The 22,105-nt window shown below is 42.7% G+C and overlaps 1 protein-coding gene across 3 annotated transcripts in view; it reads right to left on the bottom strand.

The window, feature by feature from the left end:
• The window catches only part of PLXNA1 (plexin A1), a 531,430-nt gene that overhangs the window by 19,959 nt on the left and 489,366 nt on the right, over positions 1-22,105 (bottom strand). For 2 of the 3 annotated variants that reach the window (XM_082265085.1, XM_082265086.1), the window contains exons 23-26: positions 18,846-18,912; positions 9,228-9,374; positions 7,517-7,567; positions 408-567 (exon numbers count right to left, since the gene is read on the bottom strand). In XM_082265085.1, coding sequence (XP_082121211.1) covers positions 408-567; positions 7,517-7,567; positions 9,228-9,374; positions 18,846-18,912 — 425 coding nt within the window. The remainder of the gene's footprint in view (positions 1-407; positions 568-7,516; positions 7,568-9,227; positions 9,375-18,845; positions 18,913-22,105) is intronic. The other variant, XM_082265087.1, reaches the window with a different exon arrangement.

The following is a 22,105-nucleotide window of genomic DNA, read 5'->3' as shown; positions in this document are numbered from 1 at the left end:
ACAGCATGCAGATACAGTTAGAATCCTAGTAATTTCAGAAGAGGGCCAGCAATGGCTGCCTCCATACTTTTTTCATGACTAAGGAGAGGAGCTAGTGATCAATCTCAAGTGGAGCATACTATTTTCTACGCAGTTTTAGAGGTTAGCACTGTGGCATTGCAGTACTGGAATCCTTGTTTCAGGAAGGTCTGGTCAGTATCCATGTTTATGTGAATTTCCTCTAAACACACAGTTGAATAAATCAGGTTCTAATCAAACTGTCAACAGTGTGTGCGGGTGCAGTTGGAACAGAGTGTAAGCTCTTCTGGCAGAATACGTCACTCTATTAGATAAACCCTGCTCTTCAATTATTGAAACATAAATGATTTCTGAGAGGTTTTGCTGTGATTGGGAGCCAATCCGCTTACCGAGGTCCATGTCTCCGGCTTTGGGTCGCTGAGAGTAGGGGACCCCCTTGTATACAGCATCCAGCAGCTTCTCCTTCACTTGCGTTATGGTGTCGCAGTTCAGCACCTTCACTGGAATCTCCGGGGCATTCTCATTCTCCGGATTGACACAATTGAGCGTCTGCAGAGAAAGTTTCAATGGTGACATAAAAATCAGGAATGGCTGGGAGTTCACTGCGACCTGTAATCAGCTAATTCAATTATTCCTTGTTTCCCTGATACAGAATTTATGACTTTAATAAGCATCATTCCCCACAGGAAACGGGGAGCACAGGTGCGGAGTACAAACTGGCGCTGCCAATGCTCATTAAACTTGCTGCCATGCCGTCATCCCTGCAGCATTTTTCAAGCTTCTAGAAACAGGAGCAGGCGTTCCTGATATCCCTGAAAGGCATGCAGCAAGAGGGATCCACGGAATGTGGATACAAGATGCATGGGAGGGATTATGTAGCAACCAATATACTTTTTTTTATAATACAGATTACATTTGGAAGTTCAAAAGAACCAATCGCTTGAGAGTTCATCAATCAGACTGAACCAAGCTATGCATTTTTGAATGTACTGCCCAAATATGGCCACATTTGCAACTTGAGCTGAATCAAAAGTCTGGCCCTTTGGTGTCCAATCTAGGATATAGTTCCAAATGACAGGACAAAAAAGTGGGAACTGCTATTGCTGGAAGTGTGTCCTATGGGGGCAGTTATCCTTGCCTTACTAGCCAGTAAGCTGCTGACCTTGAACAAGCATACGCACATAAAGTGCCCTGATACTTAGTGCCAGGTCATAGCAGAGGAAGGATAAAGATGACAGCCCTTGATAATGCACCCCTGATCCAAAACAGGTCAATAAAGACAGCTCCTATGTTATTTTCTAACAGGCTCCTTATCGTTCTGTTTTTATCTTCCTTATGACCCTCATCCCTCCAGCAAAGTCATCACCTTGATACCTCAAACCTTTATCCAGTCCCTGAACAAAAGCTGGCCATACAATATTCCATTTTCTTATTAAATTTCCTTTAGATTTACCTTCAACTATGTAGTGCAAGGGCCTGCCTGATTGCATACAAATTGAAAGTGTTTAGGTTCAACCTCATATTATATGGTTTTGATAAATCTAAAGAAAAATTGTGCAAGAGAATTGTATAATGTGTACAGCCAGCCTAAGTTATGTCAAGCAGGAAAGGTGTGGAGGATCTGGCTTTGATGGAGGTCTCAGCTAAATACCCCATGATAATTTCGGAGAAGAGGTATACATTTTGTCAGGAACTGAAAGAGCGAAGGAGCAGACTTTAATCGTAGTTTATTTTGCCAGGAAGAGGAGAAGTGGTGGACCTGAACTTGATAGCCAAGATCCCAACTACATAATCTATTACAATTTTCTGCCTCATTTCATATTTTCTTGAAAAGAAGGGGGAGTGGAGGAGCTGGCTTTGATAGCAGAGATCCCAGCAATGTACCCCATCGAAATTTTGGCTTCCTCTTCTATATTATATCAAGAAGGGGAGGAGTGGAGAAGCTGGTTTTATTGGTGGTCCCACCTACATACCCTATGATAATTTTGGAGAAGAGGCATACATTTTGTCAGGAACTGGCTTTGATCGTGGAGATCCCAGCTATATACAATTTTCTGCCTCTTCTGCAACATTATGCCAGGAATGGGATGAATGGCGGACCTAAACTTGATATTTGAGATACCAACTACATAACCTATGATAATTTTTTGCCTCTTTTCCTAAATTATCTCAGAAAGAAGCAGGAAGTGGAGGAGCTGGTATTGACAGCAGAAATCCCAGCTACATATATGATAATTTTGGAGAGAGGCATACAGTATGTCAGGAACAGAAGTAATAGAGCAGTGGTCCTCAACCCTGGCCTACAGGGCCCACTAACAGGCCAGGTTTGCAAGATAACTGAAATACATCCCAGGTGATATCATTTGCTGCTCAGTGATTGCAGTACTCTAGTCTGCATGTCTCCAAAGTAATACTTAAAACCTGGCCTGTTAGTGGGCCCTGTAGGCCAGGGTTGAGGACCACTGCAATAGAGGACCCGGCTTTGATATTGGTGATACCAGCTACATACAATTTCTGCCTCTACTCCAAGGGAGGGAAGGCGTGGAGGAGCTGCCTTTGATATTGGTGATCACATCGACCTAGCCAATGATACTTTGTCTCTTCTCCAAAAATATGTCAAGAACTGAAGGAGTGGAGGAGCTAGTTTTGATGGTGTGTAGATCCCAGCTACATACAATTTTCTGCCTCTTCTAATTATGTCAGGAAGAGGAGGGATGGTGCAGCTGAATTTGATAGCCAAGGTTCCAACTACATAACCTATGATAATTTTCTGCTTCTTGTTCTAAATTATGTCAGGAAGAGTGGAAGAAGAGGAACCAGCTGTGACAGTGGAAATGCCAGCAACATACCCTATGATCATGTCTTGCCTATTTTCCTACATATGTCAGGCAGGGGAGGAGAGGAGGAAGTGGATTTTCTGGGATGGTTTAGAAGGGTTACAAAGGAAAATCATGTAAAGGCATGCCTGTAGGAGATATGTTCTGAAACGGACACAATGGGGTTGATTTATTAAAACTAGAGTGCAAAATCTGGTGCAGCTCCGCATTGTAGCCAATCAGCTTCTAACTTCAGCTTATACAATTAAGCTTTGATAAATAAAACCTGGAAGCCGATTGGTTTCTATGGAGTGCTGCACCAGATTTTGCATTTTCCAGTTTCACAAAATCAACCTCCATAGGTCAGACTTGAGGCCAAGAGTCAGGTGTTTTATGCAGTGAGGAAAATCTCTAAATAGCCATTTATGGCAAATGGAGGATATTAGAAAAAGTTGTAACCTAAAAGAAGATATTTTACAAGTGATAGATCCTCTTTAAAGTGAATCTGCCATATATGAACTAAGGTGACAATGTTGTAGAAAAAACTGACACCAGGTAGCAGTGGCTTCTTACATTTTACATTCATGCTGTTGCTGCCAAGCAACTGGCAGTAGAAAATTAGTGGTTTCATAGAACTGTACAGAGTCGGGGATCTGCGGACACGGTAGATGATTATTTAAATGGTGGCACGCAGAATTTACCATTACATTATTAAATAAACCCGGACACTGACAGGCGTAATATGTTACAAATGTACTGAACTGCACGGCAAACTTTTTTATTTATTTATTGGGGACATTTTAAATTTACAGGATAAGTGCTCCTTCCTAATAAAAAGCAACATTATATTCTTAGCAGGCTGATTTATTGTTCAGAGCAATAAGATGAAGATTTCTGTGCAGGACATGGTTTTAGGGAAGCTTCAGAAATCGTCTACAGAAAGGAAACTCCACAAGAAAGACATTTGTTGGGAAACTGGTGAAAGAAGACACCCCCAGCTTAATTTAAACCATCTCAACTGATCCCTGCCAGTAAATTGTACAAATATGCTTCATAAGCATGAGATCCTGAGAAGCTGTATTTCCTTTACTTAATAAACTATATGGGCAAATGTTTTAGGACACCTGACCATCACAAATACTGATGTGGCCAATAGTAAATGGAGGTCAGGTGTTTCCAGTTAAGAGTACTGTTAATGCTAACACAAGACATTATAGACAACTGTGCACTTTTAACGTAGTAGTTAGTTTGGTGAAGGCCTTTTTCTGTCCCTTTGTGCACAAAACCAGCTCCATAAAGACATGGTTTGACCAGTTTGGTTATGAGGAACCTGATTGTCCTACACAGAGCTTTGACCTCAACCCTACTGAATGCCTTTGGGATAAATTGAAATGCTCACTGTGAGCCAGGTCTTCTCATCAAACATCAGTACATGACCTCACAAATGCTCTTTTGGCTTGGAGGAAAGGGCCAAAGCTCATAATAATGCCCATGGTTTTGAAATGGGATGACTAGCAAGCTCAGATGCGTGTGACAGTCAAGTCTTCACAGTCTTTTGCCCCTTCATTGTTTGGGGTGAAGACCAGTGACCACTTTGGCATGGAGGAACTTGAGGTATCTTGCACAGAGCCCTGCCCTCAACCCTATTGAATACCTTTGGGATATTTTGGAAAAAAAGTTTGTGAGCCAGGTCTTCTAATCCAAAATCAGTACATGACTTCACAAATGCCCATTTTGCTTGGAAGAAGGGGGCAACTCCATATCAATGCACGTGGTTTTGAAATAGGATGCCTAGTAAGCTCATATAGGTGTAAAATGCCCTTTTGGCTTGGAAGAAGGGGACAACTCCATATCAATGCCCATGGTTTTGAAATGGGATGCCTAGTAAGCTCATATAGGTGTGATGGTAAAGTCTCCACAACCTTTTGCCCTTATAGTGTTTGGTGTGGAAAATCAGTGACCAACATGGTGTGGAGGAACTCTAGTATCTTGCACAAAGACCTTGCCCTAATTCCTACTGAACACCTTTGGGATGAATTGGAAACTCAGTTTTGAAAGAAGGTCTTCTCATCCAACACCAGTACCTGACCTCACAAATGGGAAAAAATTCCAACAGACACACTCCAAAATTTTCCCGGAAGAGTGGATGCTATTATGGAAGCAAAGGTGGTCAACTCCATGTTAATGCCCATGGTTTGGGAATGGAATGTCCAACAAGCTCATTTAAGTGTGATGGTCAGGTATCCCCAAATAATGGCCATATAGTGTACTTCCAGAGCTTATGGTCTATAGATGGCTTAACAGATGGAAATTTGAGCAGATAGGGTCTTTGAAGACCCTAAAAAAATCAGTGAAAGGCAAATTGTCACTGAAGCCCTACCTTAATTGCCTAGATAAATAAAGCTGGTATAAAAATACACTTCTGCTTTAAAGATTGGCTAATCTGGTCTCTTTTTTCTTTGGTTCTATGTAATGCTAGAGATGCAATGAGCTTTATTTATAGAGCTATGCTGACTGGCTGTGATGGGCAACACACAAAGTTCTTCTTTCAGATACACTTACATATACAGTTTACAATTCAGACACTGCTAGTCATTGGGAAAAAAAAGTGTTTAGGGCTATAATAAAACTGCTGAATTAATTAGATGTACAGATGGAGTAAGTTTATTTAAGACAAGCAGCATATTTTGTCCACGCTGTTCTGTGCAGAGTTGTGCCATTTGTCTCAGATCAGCTCCATCTGGAACTTGTCTGACTTTTTCAATTTCTCTGAATATGGATGAATATTTTCGGGCTTATTACTACAGCAAAGAGGACTGTGCAAGGGGCCGCACTTACAACAGCCAACCATAAAGCATCCTTCACAACGCAGGGAATCTTACTGGTTGTTAAGGAGTTATAGCACCTTATATAGAATATACAATATTATTAACTACTCCAATACTGGGCACTTTTACCCCCTTCCTGCCCAGACCAATTTTTAGCTTTCAGTGCTGTCGCACTTTGAATGACAATTGCGCGGTCGTGCAACACTGTACTGTACCCAAGTAACATTTTTATTATTTTTTTGAGACAGATAGAGATATTTTATAGTGGTATTTAATCACCACTTAGTTTTTAACTTTTTTGATAAACAAAATGAAAAAAGACCAAAAATTTGGAAAAAAAAAGTTCTTTGTTTCAGTTATAAAATTTTGCAAATAATTTTTCATCTTCACTGATGTGCGCTGATGAGGCTGCACTGATGGGGACTGATAGGCAGCACGTCTGTTAGGAGTACATGTGACTATCTGTGATTGGACAGCTGATCACATGGTAAAGGGCAGCTGTGATTGGTCCTTTACCGCAAACTGTGATCAGCTGTGTCCAAAGGACACAGCAGTCACAAAGTAAACCAGACTGGGTGGGCAGGAGGTGGGGTTCTCTCCCTCCCAAAACTGAAAGCACGCACTGTAGAAGAGGTTATTAATGTTTGTACTTAAAGGAAAATAAACTTTAGTTTTGCCTGGAAGACAGATTTTGTGGTTGGATCCCCCATCCTCTTCTAATACACTATACAGGCAAAAGGTTGCAAAGACTTGATCATCACACCTATATGAGTTTTTCGGATATCCCATTTTAAAACCATAGGCATAAATACAGAGTTATCCCCCCACCACCCACCTTTGTGGCTTTTACATGATTTGGGGAGTGTCTTTAGGAATTTGTGCCCATTCAGCCAAAACAGAATTTGTGAGGTCAGGTACTGACTGATGTTGGATGAGAAGACCTGGCTCACAGTTTGCATTCCAGTTCATCTCAATGATGTTCTGCTGTGTCGAGGTCAAAGCACTGTGCAGGCTATTTAAGTTTCTCAACACCAAAATGTTCAAGCCACATCTTTATGGAGCTGGCTTAGTACACGGTACAGAGTCATGCTGGAAAACAAGAACCTTCCCCAAGCTATTAACAAGGTTTCTAAAATGTCTTTGTATGCTGTAGAATCAGCAGTACCCTTCCCTGGAAACCCCTGAACTCAATCATTTTGAGGAATGAACAAACTAACTTTTGGCTGCAAGTGTCTCTCTCTCAAGAACTCTTGAGAAGAGACTACTTGCATCCGGGTTTAGCCATCCGGGTTTAGCCTACTAATACACAGCTAATTAAAACATCAGTTTCAGGAGCACAGGCCCTTCAAAGAAGGTTTTTAAGAACAACTCCCCAAACCACTGATGCACTCCCCTTGTGCTTTGTTGCAGCTATGGGTAAATACCCAGTGTGTATGAGCATGGAGGAGCATGCAACCTCCTCAATGGGTGCAGTGCTCAGGTTGCTAGGCTGGAATACTGCTACATAAGGAAGGGGAGGGGCACATTAACACTGTGTAAGCTCCATGTCTGAGCTTACACAGATTTTAGGCTTGTAACTCTGATGGATAAACACAGCAGTAGGGAAGTACAGGGAAGGTGGGAATCAGTGGATGGGAGGTTCTTCTTACAAGAGAACCTGTCACTTTCACATATTAATGGCAAAATGACATGTCTCATAACTCATTAAGCTATTGGACAGTTCTGCAATGGGGTGTGCTGGGATTGGTTGAACGGCAGCATGAGGAGGAAACTCCTCTCGCTTCCACCACATTCAAAAGCTGAAATGGATTGAAGGATCCAGCCACAGAGCATAAAGCTGGGACCAAAACTTACTTGAGGCGAGCGGCACCATGATTCATCGCTCAGCCCGCCATCGCAAAGATTCTTCAATCCATTAAAGGGTGAGCCGGTTTAGTGAGAAACACAGAAAAAAAAGAAGAGAGGACAGGGGGAGAGAAAGAGAGAAAAAGTCCAATGAAAAAAAAAGCGACTCTGTTGAATAGCGAGTGGCAATGTAGCGTGATGTGGGCTATGCTAGGCAAATCAGATTAAATACAAGGCTGTATGCTTGTTTAAAGAACAACTCCATACAAGACAGATATTTGAGTCCTGGTAAGGTGAAATCATGGTCTGGAATTTGGTATCTTACAGTTTCAGAGCCAAAGTTTGTGTCTCTGCCCCTCCCACAAGTGTGTAATGGGTGCAATACTCGGTCACGGCTGGATTAAAAAACGTTTTTTGTCGTTTGCTTTATGTATAACCCCACCGGGTTTCAATGTTTTAAAATGTAAAAATCCGTATTTCAAAGGTCACCCCCCTTCCTCATGGCTCTGGAATTTGGCTGGTGGGAATTGAGTCTCATATGTGGGTTTGTGCCCTGAATCTTAGAGACTTATTATTCTTGTAGCTTTGACCCATGGCTGCATGTCAGTCAAACAAAGGAAAGAGATACACTGCTCAAGGTAATGGGAAGCTTGATGACCAACAGCGGTGCTCGCCCCGGCTCGCCTCCGTGGACAGTCAATAATGAAAAGAAATGGCTGCACTCAGATGTTGTCAAAATCCAGGTTTATTGGACATACCAATGTGGCAAAAAAGTGGCAAGGTAGACGCGTTTCACACACTAAGATGTGTGCTTAATCACTACTAATGATAATCCTAATGATTAAGCACACATCTTAGTGTGTGAAACGCGTCTACCTTGCCACTGTTTTGCCACATTGGGATGTCCGAAAAACCTGGATTTTGACAACATCTGAGTGCAGATTGGGATGTCCAATAAACCTGGATTTTGACAACAACTGAGTGCAGCCATTTCTTTTCATTATTGCATGTCAGTCAAGCTAAATCCCAGAGCCCTGAAGAACAGGACCTTAAATCCTACCATAGGGTTTTTGACATGCAAGGTCTTTAACTTTTGGATTATAAACAACTGCAAGCCTTGACTTTATGGCACTTCTCACACCATAACACTGCAACCAAAGACCGTTTTCCATGATTTCCGGGTAGCTGAATCACAGGATAGTTTGTGATGGTTCAATCACTAAAACAAATGGAGTCAAACTTCACTAACCACATTTTCATAATGATGAATATTATGTAAAGACAAGTAGATAAATCTACATCATTGCCTTGTGGAAGGTGATGGAGACACAAACCACTGTAGGGAAACCAAACCATTGGAGTCATCTCACAAGATCTAGAAGCCACCAGCCTGAAATATCAGTCCTGAATGGAGCTGGACTCTTACCCTGCTGGTATAAATGGGAGGGTTCAGAGGAGCAGAGAGGTCTCCCTTATCGGCTTAGCCCAGAGCTGTCCAGCTGCAGCCTTACCTACAAGTCTGCTACAAAACATCCAGCCGTTTCACCATCTTCTCAATAAATCCTTTGGCTGGGCCATGAGTAGACATAAAAGACTAGAGCTGGACAGACCTGCTCCCGCCACACAAAGCATCCTCAGCAAAACGCACAACATGCACACTGCTTGAGTCAGTGAAAATGAGGTTTAATAGCAAACAGATATTGCTCTCTGATGAACTGACCAGCATCTTGTAGTCGATCTGTTGGCGAATGAGCTTATCCTCACTCAGGGAGTATCGAGCTTCTCCTGTGATGGCATCAATGGGCCCTTTCTCCATCTGCTGTTTGATGGCGCAGTACAGCATGAAGAGCGGTTCTCCGGCGCACTCCTATGCAGGACCAGAAAGGGGACATGGTGAGTAACAAGCTGGGAAATTGCAAGCACAATTAGACAAAATGAACTAAATAATATAATAGGATAAATAACCAGCATGCTAAGTTTTTCCTAGACATTTATCAGCCAGAAATACTGATTTGTGTTTGCTTGTTACACATGCATGCAAATATTTTAAGTATTATGTTGCTGTGCCATTTTAAAAAAGAATTCCAACAAATGTGAGTGCTGCCCATGAACCACATGGTTCTAAAACTGATCTCTAAGAACCAAACATGTCTTTTAAAGAAATTCCTCAAAGTAGTTTTTTACCTTCATACATTCTATACATCAGTGGTCCTCAACTCCGGTCCTCAGGGCCCACTAACAGGCCAGATTTTAAGTATTACCTTGGGGAGATGCAGACTAGAGTAATGCAATCACTGAGCAGCAAATTATATCACCTGGGATGTATTTCAGTTATCTTGCAAACCTGGCCTGTTAGTGGGCCCTGAGGACCAGGGTTGAGGACCAAGGCTATACATGAAGGTAAAAAAAAAAAAACCTGTGCGCTGCTCCTCCCACAGCTCTCCCTACTACTTACCTGAGCCCCCTCTCGTTCCAGCCATGTGCACGAGAGCCTCAGCTGTCTAGGGACTCCCTCTTCTAATTGGCTGAGACAGCAGCGAGAGCCATTGGCTCCCACTGCTGTCAATCACAGCCAATGAAACAATGAGGAGTGAGCAGGGAGTGGGGCTGAGCCGCGGCTCTATGTGTCTTATGCACAGAGCAGGGCTTGGGAGTGAATGCACCATTGCCCCCATAGCAAGCGGCTTGCTATGGAGGCACTGGTCGAGGGAGGAAACCAGGAGTGCCAGTGTGGGACCCCATTGAAGAGAAGAGGAGGATTGGGGCTGCTCTGTGTAAAACCATTACACAGAGCAGGTAAGTAGAATGCTTGTTATTTACAAAAAAAAAAAGAAAAGCCAAGCCATTAATAGCACTTTAATAGATACATAGCATATAAATACACTTTGTGTACACAGAATGCCTTTACATACCCAGTTATTAGCTTGTAAATGTAGCAGTGACATCATCGCTGTGCTTTAAATAGCCTGAGCAGGGCTGTGGGAGCACTGCAGGCTTCATCCACTACAAAAAAATACAGGGGGGCGAAAACAAGACCAGTCACCCTGGACACGGGTAGGTGTGTTAAGGTAGGTCTCGTCCCTATCCTCTGTGCTCCTTTGCAGGCAGCCTGCAGTGGATGGACCTACTGGTAAATCTTTGCATGGTCCACTACCATCCTGGGAGGGGATTGTTCAAGTTGGGGTTTGAACTAATAAGCCTTGAATATTTTTTGCATCTGATTTTTGTCCATTAAAAGGCTGGCATAAAGCAAGCATTAGCTGTAAAAAAAAACGAAAGGACCCGCAGACCCTAATGGTTTGATGAATCTCAGATTACACCATGATCTGGGACAGCGCCCCCATCTCTGCAGCACTTTTTTTACATCCAGATTTTCTCTGGTGCAAAAGTGCAAGTGCTTCCCTGTCACCATATGCTGATAGCATCTCGTTAGCATCTGCAGTAATTAAAGAGACAGCTGCTAACGAGCAAGAGCAGGCATACATCATCCCCAGACCTTCTGACAACGCGCTTGTCTTTGAAATTATGGTTCATTTGCAAACTTAGCTTCATTAATTCAGCCTGGGGAAGGCGAGGAGCGGGATCTGCGCCTGACCACACAACGGGTAATTAATGGATTCTGCAGGATTTTTTTGGGACACCTGCGCTCCGAATGGCGGATTAAAAATAAAAAAAAAAGAGAGGGCTTTGCTTTTTCATTGCTGAGGCGAGCTGTGGGAAAAGCTGGTCCGATCCTGCGATTAAGCAGCCATCTTTACACTCACAAGGTCCACAGAGGGGTAGGGGGGAGTCAGAGGTGAGCGTCAGCAAGGATTGAGATGTACAAATGATGTGGAATATCTTTGCACAGTCACTGCCTTTCTAAGAAATAGGAATGAACACAACGCAGCACCATCTCTGCCAATGAGGCTTTTGTGTTAATTTCCAGAACATAATCTCCATTCCAGCCTGCTGAGAAATTAAATGAATTCGACCACCCTGCTTGGAAAGGAAGATGTAGCACAAGAGATAATGAGAGCCAATCAACTATGCTTTAGAGGTGTTGACAAGGAACATGCTGGTAGGAGGAGAGAGCAGAGTGACACCAAGTGTAGATTAACATAGAAAAAGGGTGATTTTGTTGGATTTTAGGGTCAAAGGTCAGGGTTACCTATTGCCGGTTCAGACACAGGGGATGGTTTTGACACAGGAAATGGGTCATGGACCCACCCCAAAGGTCAAAAGTTGTGGGCTCAGAGGTCAAAGGTCGGGAGGTGTGGGCTCAGAGGTCAAAGGTCATAGCTCCACCTACTGCTTTGCGCGCTCCGCCCTAGTGTTGGACACCGGAAGCGGCGTAGGCTGGCGCTTCGCGCAGTCGGCCCTAGCATTGGACACCGGAGGTGGCGTCTGCGCGCGTTAACCCTAAGGCATTTTCCAGCGTGAAACGCGTTAACAGAGCTCCCTTGGATTGCAGTGCTGTGATGATTTCTATCTCTATTTTGCTACAATAAAGATTTTTGAAGGGTTCTAAAAGAGCGTGCAGCCGTTCACTTCTTCTATTAAAGTTTCTTCGGTTGTGAGTTGGGCGGGCACCTCGATGTAGGTACTTTTGGAAGGGGTACTATGTAGACTGACCTGGAGTGGTGCTTTTTTATTGGCCTTAATCAACTAGGAGAAGGTCCCACCAATCATGAAGATCACATGATCAGGCATTCCTTCCCACCACCCCCAAGGCATAATAGAGCAGTTAGAGGGAGGCCAGGGCTGGGCAGGAAGAGGTTAAAGCAAATGTCCGAATTTTTTTTTTTTTTTCGATAGAGTAGAATAGGGTTAGAAGTCCCTGTCTGGTTATACTGCTACTAAGCAGTGACCAGAGATTTACCCTCACCTTCTGTCTTGCTGACAACGGTTTACCAGACAGGAAAGTAAACAGAAAGTAAACAGGGGGTAAACCTTCCAACAGCAACAAAGACAGAAATAAAAATTATTTTCTTTAACTTCTTCCCCCCCCCCCCAGCCCCAGGATCCCTTTAGCAGTGAACACATGACCACTGTTATTGGAAGCGGTTCCCACCGGTTCCGGGTCATGACTAAAGATCGAAAATAATCTATGACAGTTCGGTCACTGTGCTGGGAGCGCCTTCTCAACCTAGAACCACCCATGGACAAATGTGTGCTGCATGTGGGCAGTTAAGCTCAGCCTCTTTGTCGCCGTCCATATACGTTACGTGGGTGGCAAAAGGTTAACAAATCAGGGGAAAACTAGATACCCTGTCCGATTTTTATTTTTGTCTGTGTCCCTGTTGCAAATTTTCCCTCATTTCCTATCTGGTGAAACCATCAACAGAACTGGATGTGAGGATAGATCTTTTCTAATGGGGCCCTTGATAGCAGTAAAAACTTGATACAGAGTTTTAATCATTTCACACTCCATCCAAAACTAGAAAATAGTTTTGGGGTTTACTTATAGTTTACCTGCAGTAGAAAAAAAATCTGGTTGGGGTTGTGTTGTGATGTGTTGCAGAGCTGTGGCCATCTCAGAACTGGATGGACAAAAATACAAATCCTTTTGGCAGGCAAAATAGCTACCTTATACAGGCATACCCCGTTTTACGTACACTTGCAAGTACGGACACAACTTGGTCAGCTTGGCACCACTACCGGTTTCACATGGTACTGCTGTTGGTTTTTAACATTGGCGTCTATGGGAAATCTTGGCCAGCTTAGTAAAGCACTGCTTCCTGTGTAACATTGGTGTCTATGGGAAATTTTGGTCAGCTTGACATGGCACTGCTCCCTGTGTAACATTGCCGTCTTTGGGAAATCTTGGTCAGCTTAATATGGCACTGCTCCTGAACCATAAGTGACAGGGACACCAAACTTAGGGAGAACCGAGAGGGGACCCAGGACTACAACATATCCTATTTTGTGGCTGGCCAGCTTGCATAAGTAATCTGCCATGTCATAGTCCTGGGTCCCTTAACGTGCTCCCCAAGTTTGGTGTACTTGTCATTGATGGTTTGGGAGCAGTGCCATGTCAAGCTGACCAAGATTTCCTATAGAGCTAGTGTACTCGCATGTATTGAGAAGTGAAAAAAAGTTATTGCTTCACTTTAAGTACATTTGCGTTTTATATACATGCTCTGATCCCATTGTGTACTTAAAAGTGGGGTATGCCTGTATTTAGCCATTTGCCTGGAGCAAAGAATGCAAAAAAAACATGTTGATACATTCTTAAATTTTGTCTGCCTTAGGACTCTTTCATCTCTGTACAGCGACTGCTTTTATTGTGAATGCGGCTGTGCATCCCCGTATTGTCCACAGCTAAGCCAGGCTGCAAAAGATAAAATTTAAACTGCCACACTTCTCTCTTATAAAAAAGAAAAGAAAATCATGGCAAGACATCGGCATTTCCAAACCAAGAGCCGCAAATATGGAAAGAGCATTATTGACGAGATTTAGCTCATCAGGCAACTAATACTGTGCGTTTTTCAACACTTCAGAGCAAAGCCCCCTCCTCGCTTTGCAGGGAATGTCTCATTACACCCGTGATGAATAACCACGCAGGCCTTCAGATACAACAGTCAGAGCGAGAGAATGAGCAAAGCCATACATACATATATCCTGCACCTTCTATATTTTATTGCTGTTTGCAGAAAGTCATTAAATTACACTTCTTGTGTACATATCCAAATCTCTGCTGCGCAGAACTCTGAAAAGATGATACTTAGCGATGATAAATTAATTATTAGCCCCTTCCCACAATGCACCGCTCTTGCACAACCGTGCATTTGATTTGAAAGAACTCCTATAAAGGACAAGAACGTAAAATAAAAATAAAAAATCCCTTTTCTTCGTTAAAGCTGCTTTTGTTATGCTTTCCCTGGTTCCTCATTTCCCTCTTCTTCAACATTTTCATTTCATTAACTGTTTTAGACCAAGTGACGACATCACTGAATCTCTGTGCTTCTCTATGCAATGTAGACAAGGTCATTGCTGGTGGGATCCCATGATCCTGTGCAGGAACGTTCCATAGACTTGGAATTATATATCGCCCCTCTAGTATAGATGCATAGATATCGCCCCTCTAGTATAAATACATCCCTTTCAAGTCCATTTTACTGGCTGAACCACTAAATGAGGATGTAACCAAGCACTTACAAGGGGAATGGTTCAGCTTAGGATTGTTTTCACTTTAAGATGACCAAATTAACCTTACAACTGAAAATGACCAGTAAAAACTTGTAGCCATATACATGTGGCCTTTGGGAACCTGATTCTGGAGAACGTCCCCGCTGCATCCCACAGTGCACTGAGTAACGTGGAGGGCCCATACCTCAGCAACAACTTTCTTATGAACTAACATCTGCATACGGCAGATATCCTGACTTCACCAACAGACACTGGACCTCTCCTGCTCTGGATTTTGGAACACGATTCTGGAGAAAGCCCCTGACACATCCCACAGTGCACTATGTCACGTGGCAGGCCCATACCTCAGCTTCAGCTTTCTTATGGTCTAATATTAGGATACGGCAGACATCTTGACCTCATCAGCAGATGCTGGACCTCCCCATACTCTTCACGTCTAAGCTTGACCATTGTAAACTAAAAGGTTTCCTTTAAGGCTGACCTGTGATTGGAAGAGGTATGGAAGCTCTTATGACATGGATGGTTCAGCTTAGGAATGTTTATGGAGCGAACTTTATATTTTATTAGACTTGAATTTTATTCCATAGACTTCAATTGGATATTGCTCCTGCCGTATTGATATGTCCCCTTCAAGTCTATGGAATGGTGGATTTTTTGCGGCCAGGCCGCCAAATGAAGATCTAAGCAAGCAAGGGATGGTTCATCCTAGGATTGATTTCACTTTAAGATGCTAACCTTAGAACTGGAAAAAAAAAACGCATGCGAATGTGGCCTTTGGGACCCTAATTCTGGAGAATGTCCCCATCACATCCCACAGTGCACTGTCGCACGTGGAGGGCCCATACCTCAGCTACAGCTTTCTTAAGGTCCAATATCATCATACGGCAGATACCTTGACCTCACCGACACTGGATCTCCCCTACTCTGGCTTTTGGGAACTTGATTCTGAAGAACGTCCCTGCCGCATCCCACAATGTCATGTGGTGAGCCCATACTTCAGCTACAGCTCTTATGGGCCTATATCTGCATATAGCACCCATAGACACCCAAAGCTCACCAACAGACACCGGACCTCCCCTACTCGGCTTCAAAACTTAACCATCTTGAATTAAAAGGTCTCCTTTAAGGCTGACCTGCCATTGGAGAAGGTAAGTAAGCTCTTACGAGGGGGATGGTTCAACTTCGGAAAGTTTAAGGGGCTAACTTTTTATTCAAGTATTTTACTATTCATATTTTGATAGCGCTTTTTCGGATGGAGACTCAAAGTGTTTTATTTGTTGTTGGGGAAGATGGTGAGGCAGCCATCTTGAGCATGGTGATACTACTGCCAATTTAGACAGGAGCCAATTAACATACCAGGATGTCTTTGCAGTGTGGAAGAAAATTAGAGTACCCAGAAATAAAAAAAAAAAAACTGTTGCAGCCATGCAATGTTGCAGAAAGAGCGATCACCAGAGTACATACATGATCATAAAATTTTTGTTTTCTGTGCATTTTATTTATTTTTACTGAAATGCTCTTTCATGCCAACATCTTGTGGAATCAAAAAAAAGGAGTTTTTAGTAACACCACACCCAACCCTTCTTGATCCTCACAATATCTAATTATCGCCATGCCAATCCTGAAACCCAAATGTCTCCCTCTGGGCACAAGCTGGCTGGTGACACGAGCAGGATCTAGGTAACACACAACTAACAGCTACTTGGAGATGCAGAAACCACCACAGAATTATCAAGTCACAGAAAGGCAACATTTTCCATGTATAAGTGTTCGTTCCCTGCAGGAGTTTCCTATTCATTGGCTGGGAAAAGACTGAAGGTGCGTTATATAAAAAGCACATAATGACCAGGTAGGTGTATATATTAAGCACGGGTCTGTGAAAAAGGAGAGCTTTCACCGATTTACTTTGGACTAAATGGGTATATTCAGTCTTTACCGAGGAAGTGAGTGCTTTTTAAACCACTCAGCTTAAGAGGAAAGTTCTGGCTCTGTCCATTAAAAGGGATGTGTATTTCAGGGCAAGAAAAGTAAAAAAGAAGCCAAAGAATGACCTTGACTGGGTGCCTCTTGTGTCAAGTCTCAGGACTAATGAATAAAACAGAAAAAGGCGGTGATAATTGAGTTCTATTCTGATCCCTTGGAATAGAACGTGGAATTAAAACGGGGGGTGTGATGTCACTTATTTTTTCAAAAAGCCTGTAACGTTGGAAGATGGAAAAACGTCCATGGTTTTCCAGATTTTATAAATTAAAAAAAAAAAAAAAAAAACTGTATAGTCTTGATAGCTCTAAGAACAAGTTCACTAAATATGTAAGCCTTCCCTAATTCTATAAGTTTCCCAGAACTTCCTCCCATTTAGGACGTTTGATCTCTACTTCTCTTCACAAACTACCCTAAGTTAAAAGCTCAAACCACTACAAGTCCTTACTCACCTTCTTTGTGTGGTCTACATCCCATCTGGTACAAATGTGCAGGAACATCTAATCGGCTTGAATTTATTGTCGCTACTGCAGTATGGGTACGTCCCATTGAAGGGTAGAGTAGATTTTTATCAACTAACTTGCCTCTTGAGGAGGTAAGAAGGCACCCGAGATTCAGTTTAGGATTTTTAACCCTCATTTAACTAACCTTAGAATTGAAAATGACCAGTTAAAATTGGTGGCCTTTGGGAACCCAATTCCGGAAAATGTCCTTGCCACATTTTGCAGTGACTTGTTTCACGTGGTGGGCCCATAGCTCAGCTACAGCGCTCCTATGAAACAACATCTGCATATGACAGATACCTTGGCCCCACCAACAAACACCTGACTGCCCCTAATCTTTACTTCTAAGTTTGATCATCTTAAGGTTTACTTTATACTTCTTGCATGGAAAAATAAGTATACATGTTTGTATTTAGTTGAATCCTCAATATTTATGGAAGAAGAAAGAAGCCTCTCCCATCCACCCCCTATTCTAAACCCGATGCTGTATAGAAGGATTTAGGAAATGTCAATTTGTTTGCTGGATAGGAAAATATCATCAGCTCTTTTTTAAATCAAGATCTAGAATATAGTATTCTTTCTGGAAAATGACTTAATTCATCTAAATTTTACATCGCTACAAGATATGACCAGCACACCCTAACCAGGAAAGATAAGGAACAGCTTTGTATGGGTACCTTGTTCCTCCTCTCTTCTATTCATCAGCATCAACTTACCTTAAGGGCCACATGCTTAGTGTGTATTACCATTTATTCCATTATTGTTCCCCATATCAAATAATCATAGGATTGATCATTACCAAATGTCTTTAGGCCAGTCACATGAAACACTAGTAACGGATGCATAAAAGAAAGGAAAAGGAGGTGCAAACACCTAGTGCATTACCCGTGGTACTGTTTAAAATAATTTAATAAAATGCTAAATGCATACTCACAAACATGAAGAATTAAAATCGTATTGCAAATTCCCGTCACCCGTGTGTTGGACCATGTCCTGGAAATTGCGACCGCTAACGCGTTTCGGGAGTCAAGCTCCCTTCCTCAGAGCCCAACACACGGGTGACGGGAATTTGCAATACGATTTTAATTCTTCATGTTTGTGAGTATGCATTCAGCATTTTATTAAATTATTTTAAACAGTACCACAGGTAATGCACTAGGTGTTTGCGCCTCCTTTTCCTTTCTTTTATGCATCCGTTTGGAGTTCCCTGCCTGAGGAGAGCAGCACGCCAGTCTTCCCCTTCAGAGTGAGTGCTTGGCTGATATATCTGTTTCGACATGAAACACTAGTACTTGACAGAAGTTGGCGGTCTTCAATGTTGCACATAGGTGAAGATATCTAGGCAGCTCTCTGCATCACTACCTGGAGTGCGAGGCACCATGTTGACGCCCCCTCAGAAGAAGGGTCCATGCACTCACACTACACCCGAGTGTTATTCAACCCTAAGGACTGAGGACATCTAGTGGCGAAAAGCAATTACTGCAGGGAATAGTGCTGGAGAGCAGGTTAGTACTGAAGAAAAAAGCTGCTGTTTTAAAATGTTCACTGCTGCTGAAGGACACTTTAAGCAAACCGACAAAAATAAATAAATAAACTGATCGGAGTTAGGCTTTATGTTCGGTCAACATCTGGTTGGTTGACACGAGTTATGGTGGTCTGCTTCTCGACCTACCACTTCAGCCAGAAAAGGGGAAAAAAAAAAAAAGGATGTAACAGAATCTTACCTTCAGGAACTTATAGAGAAGAAAGGTGAACCAGTTTGTGAGCATCTTCTCAGCCACAGACTCTGTCCTAAGAGAAGGAGACAAAGCAACAGATTCTCATCAACTTTGATAGTTTGTCATTGGGCTCCAAAGATACCACCAAAAGCCTGCACGCCCCTTATATCTACATGAGGACTCGGTGGTCATGCCTTCCAAAGTTGGTAGAAGCAGAAAGATGATCCTTTGAATAAACAATTTACTTAGGTGATAAAATAGATCTGCCAACATATGAAGACGACAGCTGAATAATTCTTAGGATGTTAAGAAAATTGTATAAATAGCAGGCCTGGATTGCAGAGCTCAATCACAGATCACCACTTCTGTTATAAAATTGTATTTTATTCACTTGCAACGTGCCTTTAAACTTGCAAGGGTATGAAGTGTCTATACCCTAGTACAGTCCCCATCCTCCCTGCACATCATAGCCCTCTCTTTGGGGAATGTCGAAATACCGTCTCTGCTGACCCAGCTCCTCTGCCCCTCACCTCCCTTCATGATCTTGTGTATCTGCCAGGGGGAAGGAGTGAAGGGGAATACTATGGAGTGTCAATGAGTCTGCTGGGGCCACTGAAATCACATCCAAGATGTGGCACTCAGCAGCAGTCTCAGGGCGTTTGTATGTCGATGAGAGACCGCAACAAGACAGCTTGGTGGCAGGCCTGGACTGCAGCGGTGAAATTCTGGTCATCAGTCCTGCCGCAGAGGGCCACATGATGGCAGAAAAAAAAAAAACAATTGTTTAATTTGTGAATGGCTAGAAGATAAAACATTTGCCTAGGGATGGGTTACAAAAGATTCAAATGGAAAATATATAAATCAAGTCTGGGTCTCAGGGAGATTAGCATATAGGAAGCATCTGTATTTTTAAAAGGTGCAAATGCATTTTGTGCAAAGGCCTCAATTGTAATTGAGGGGTCTCTGGCCAAACAAGCTGCCTGGCGCAGACCTGGGTGGCACCCCTGTCTCTCTCGTCAAAGCCTTTCACCGTCGGCATCACACAGACGCCAGAACGGTAACAATCAACAAGCCAGCCAGAGGCGAGCGAGCAGCTTTTTCATTGATCTCAATATAAATTACATTTCGTCTCCTTCTGTGTGCCTGAACCAGCCCCAGGGAGCCTAAAAAAGTGCAGGCCGTAGTTTTGTAATAAGCAACTAAAGGAAGCCGACATCAAAGGGGACATGGCTGTAACCAGCCAGGAAGGCTATAATGAGATGGATTCATGCACCATTAAATAGGACCGGTTCATGGAGAGGAAGATCACACCGCTTAATCCCTCCTGTCCTCGGGGGACTTGTGGGGCTCAAACTGGTTAGGATCGCGCTATACCGTTCCCTGTCAGACATGGCAAACACTGATCTGCTGCTGCTAATGGACTAAGTGTACTTTGATCGTATCTCTTGGCTTGATAACCTCTGTGTGTCGTCTACTGAGAAGGTTGAAGTTCCTTCTATGGAACAGATTTTGTTTACATGAAGTGCAGTTAATTAAAGTGACCCTGTCACCAAACTAGATAAATTGCAATTAAACTCAAGTATTTTCAATGTTTACTTGCAGTGTTCTTCCTTTCCATAATGTTTTATTCATTTGCAAAGTACATTTTAACTTGCTAAATGATTTGACTACCCAAGGAAAAAGTCCGACTGCCACCTACCTTCTTGTATGTCACAGTACCCAAATTACTGTCTTTGCTGGCCCAGCTGCTCTGCCCCTCCTCTGAACTCCCTTTTTAACCTTTTAAATAGCTGCGGGGGGTGGAACGAGGGGTGAATGCTTTAGAGCAGTCATTCTCAACTAGGGTTCCTCCAGAGGGTACTAAGGATTTTTTAAGGTGTGGCTGATTGACCTTCTGCTTGATGGTGCTTGCATAGTTTTGGGACCAAGATCACTTAGCAAAGCCAGCTGCAAGATGCCAATGATCTGTTTATTTGTATTTAAGGGTGGCATTCTAACCACCACTGTAGGGGTTCCATTATTTTTTCTTCCCATTAAAACTCATTGAATTGGTTTTAGTAATGGTTCCTCAAGATCTAAAAGTTATTTTAGGGGTTCATCTGGGAAAAAAGGGTTGAGAAGGGCTGCTGTAGAGTGTCACTTGAGTGACAGCTCTGAGTGTGCTGACATCACATCCAAGATAGTGACTCTATTGAGCATCTGTGGGGCATCCTCAAATAGGAGGTGGAGGAGCGCAAGGTTTTTAACAAGCGCAAGGTCTTTAGTGGAAGAAAACTCCAGTGGCAACCTGTGAAGCTCTGGTGAACTCCATGCCCAAGAGGGTTAAGGCAGTGCTGGAAAATAATGGTGGTCACACAAAATAAGGACACTTTTGGCCCAATTTGGACATTTTAAATTAGGGGTGTACTCACTTATGTTGCCAGCGGTTTAGACAGTAATGGCTGTGTGTTGAGTTATTTTGAGGGGACAGCAAATTTACACTGTTATACAAGCTGTACTCTTACTACTTTACATTGTAGCAAAGTGTCATTTCTTCAGTGTTGTCACATGAAAAGATATGAATATTGAAGACATGAATATTTACATTTACATGAATATTTACAAAAATGTGAGGGGTGTACTCAGTTGGTGAGATACTGTACATAAAATACGTTAAATGCATATATAACGTTATGGGAGGAATTTTTAATAAAAAGAATAGTCTGGTTACAGGGTCAATACTGAAAAACAAACAAAGGAAGGACGTGCACCAACCTAGTGCATTACTAGGAGACTTCTTTATAGAATAAAAATGAATGCCAATATACTCACAAAAGAGTAGCAAATGAGTGCATATCAATTCAGCCCAACAGACCCGTGTCCACCAGCTAGGGCACAGCCTATGCATTTCAAGAGCTTTGCTCTCTTCCTCAGGGCTTTGAGGAGGAGGGCATAGCCTTTGAAATGCTTAAGCTACTACTTTGTGATTATATTGGTTTCTTCTGAACTTAAGAGGGCAGCAAAGCCCATAGAGCGCATGTAGTAGAACGTGTCAGAGATGGAGCTGTCCATTTGTTCCCATTGAGAAGATTGAAGAGATGTCCACTCTGATCTTAATTTGGACTGCATTGTCTTGAGGGCCTTTCTATCTGTAGCGCAGACTATTTTTTATTTGTTTGTTGGAAACAGGGTTACTTTAAAGATGAACTGCAGGCAGATAGAAAAAAACTACAAAGCCTAGTTATAAATCTCTACATGCATTGCCAAGGCGAGTGCTCAAGTAGGAT

The sequence above is a fragment of the Pelophylax lessonae genome, assembly GCF_965119305.1.
Source record: "Pelophylax lessonae genome assembly, chromosome: 8".
In the NCBI taxonomy this organism is placed as follows: Eukaryota; Metazoa; Chordata; class Amphibia; order Anura; family Ranidae; genus Pelophylax; species Pelophylax lessonae.
The sequence above is the reverse complement of the archived record's forward strand: the minus strand, read 5'-3'. Positions and strand labels throughout refer to the sequence as shown.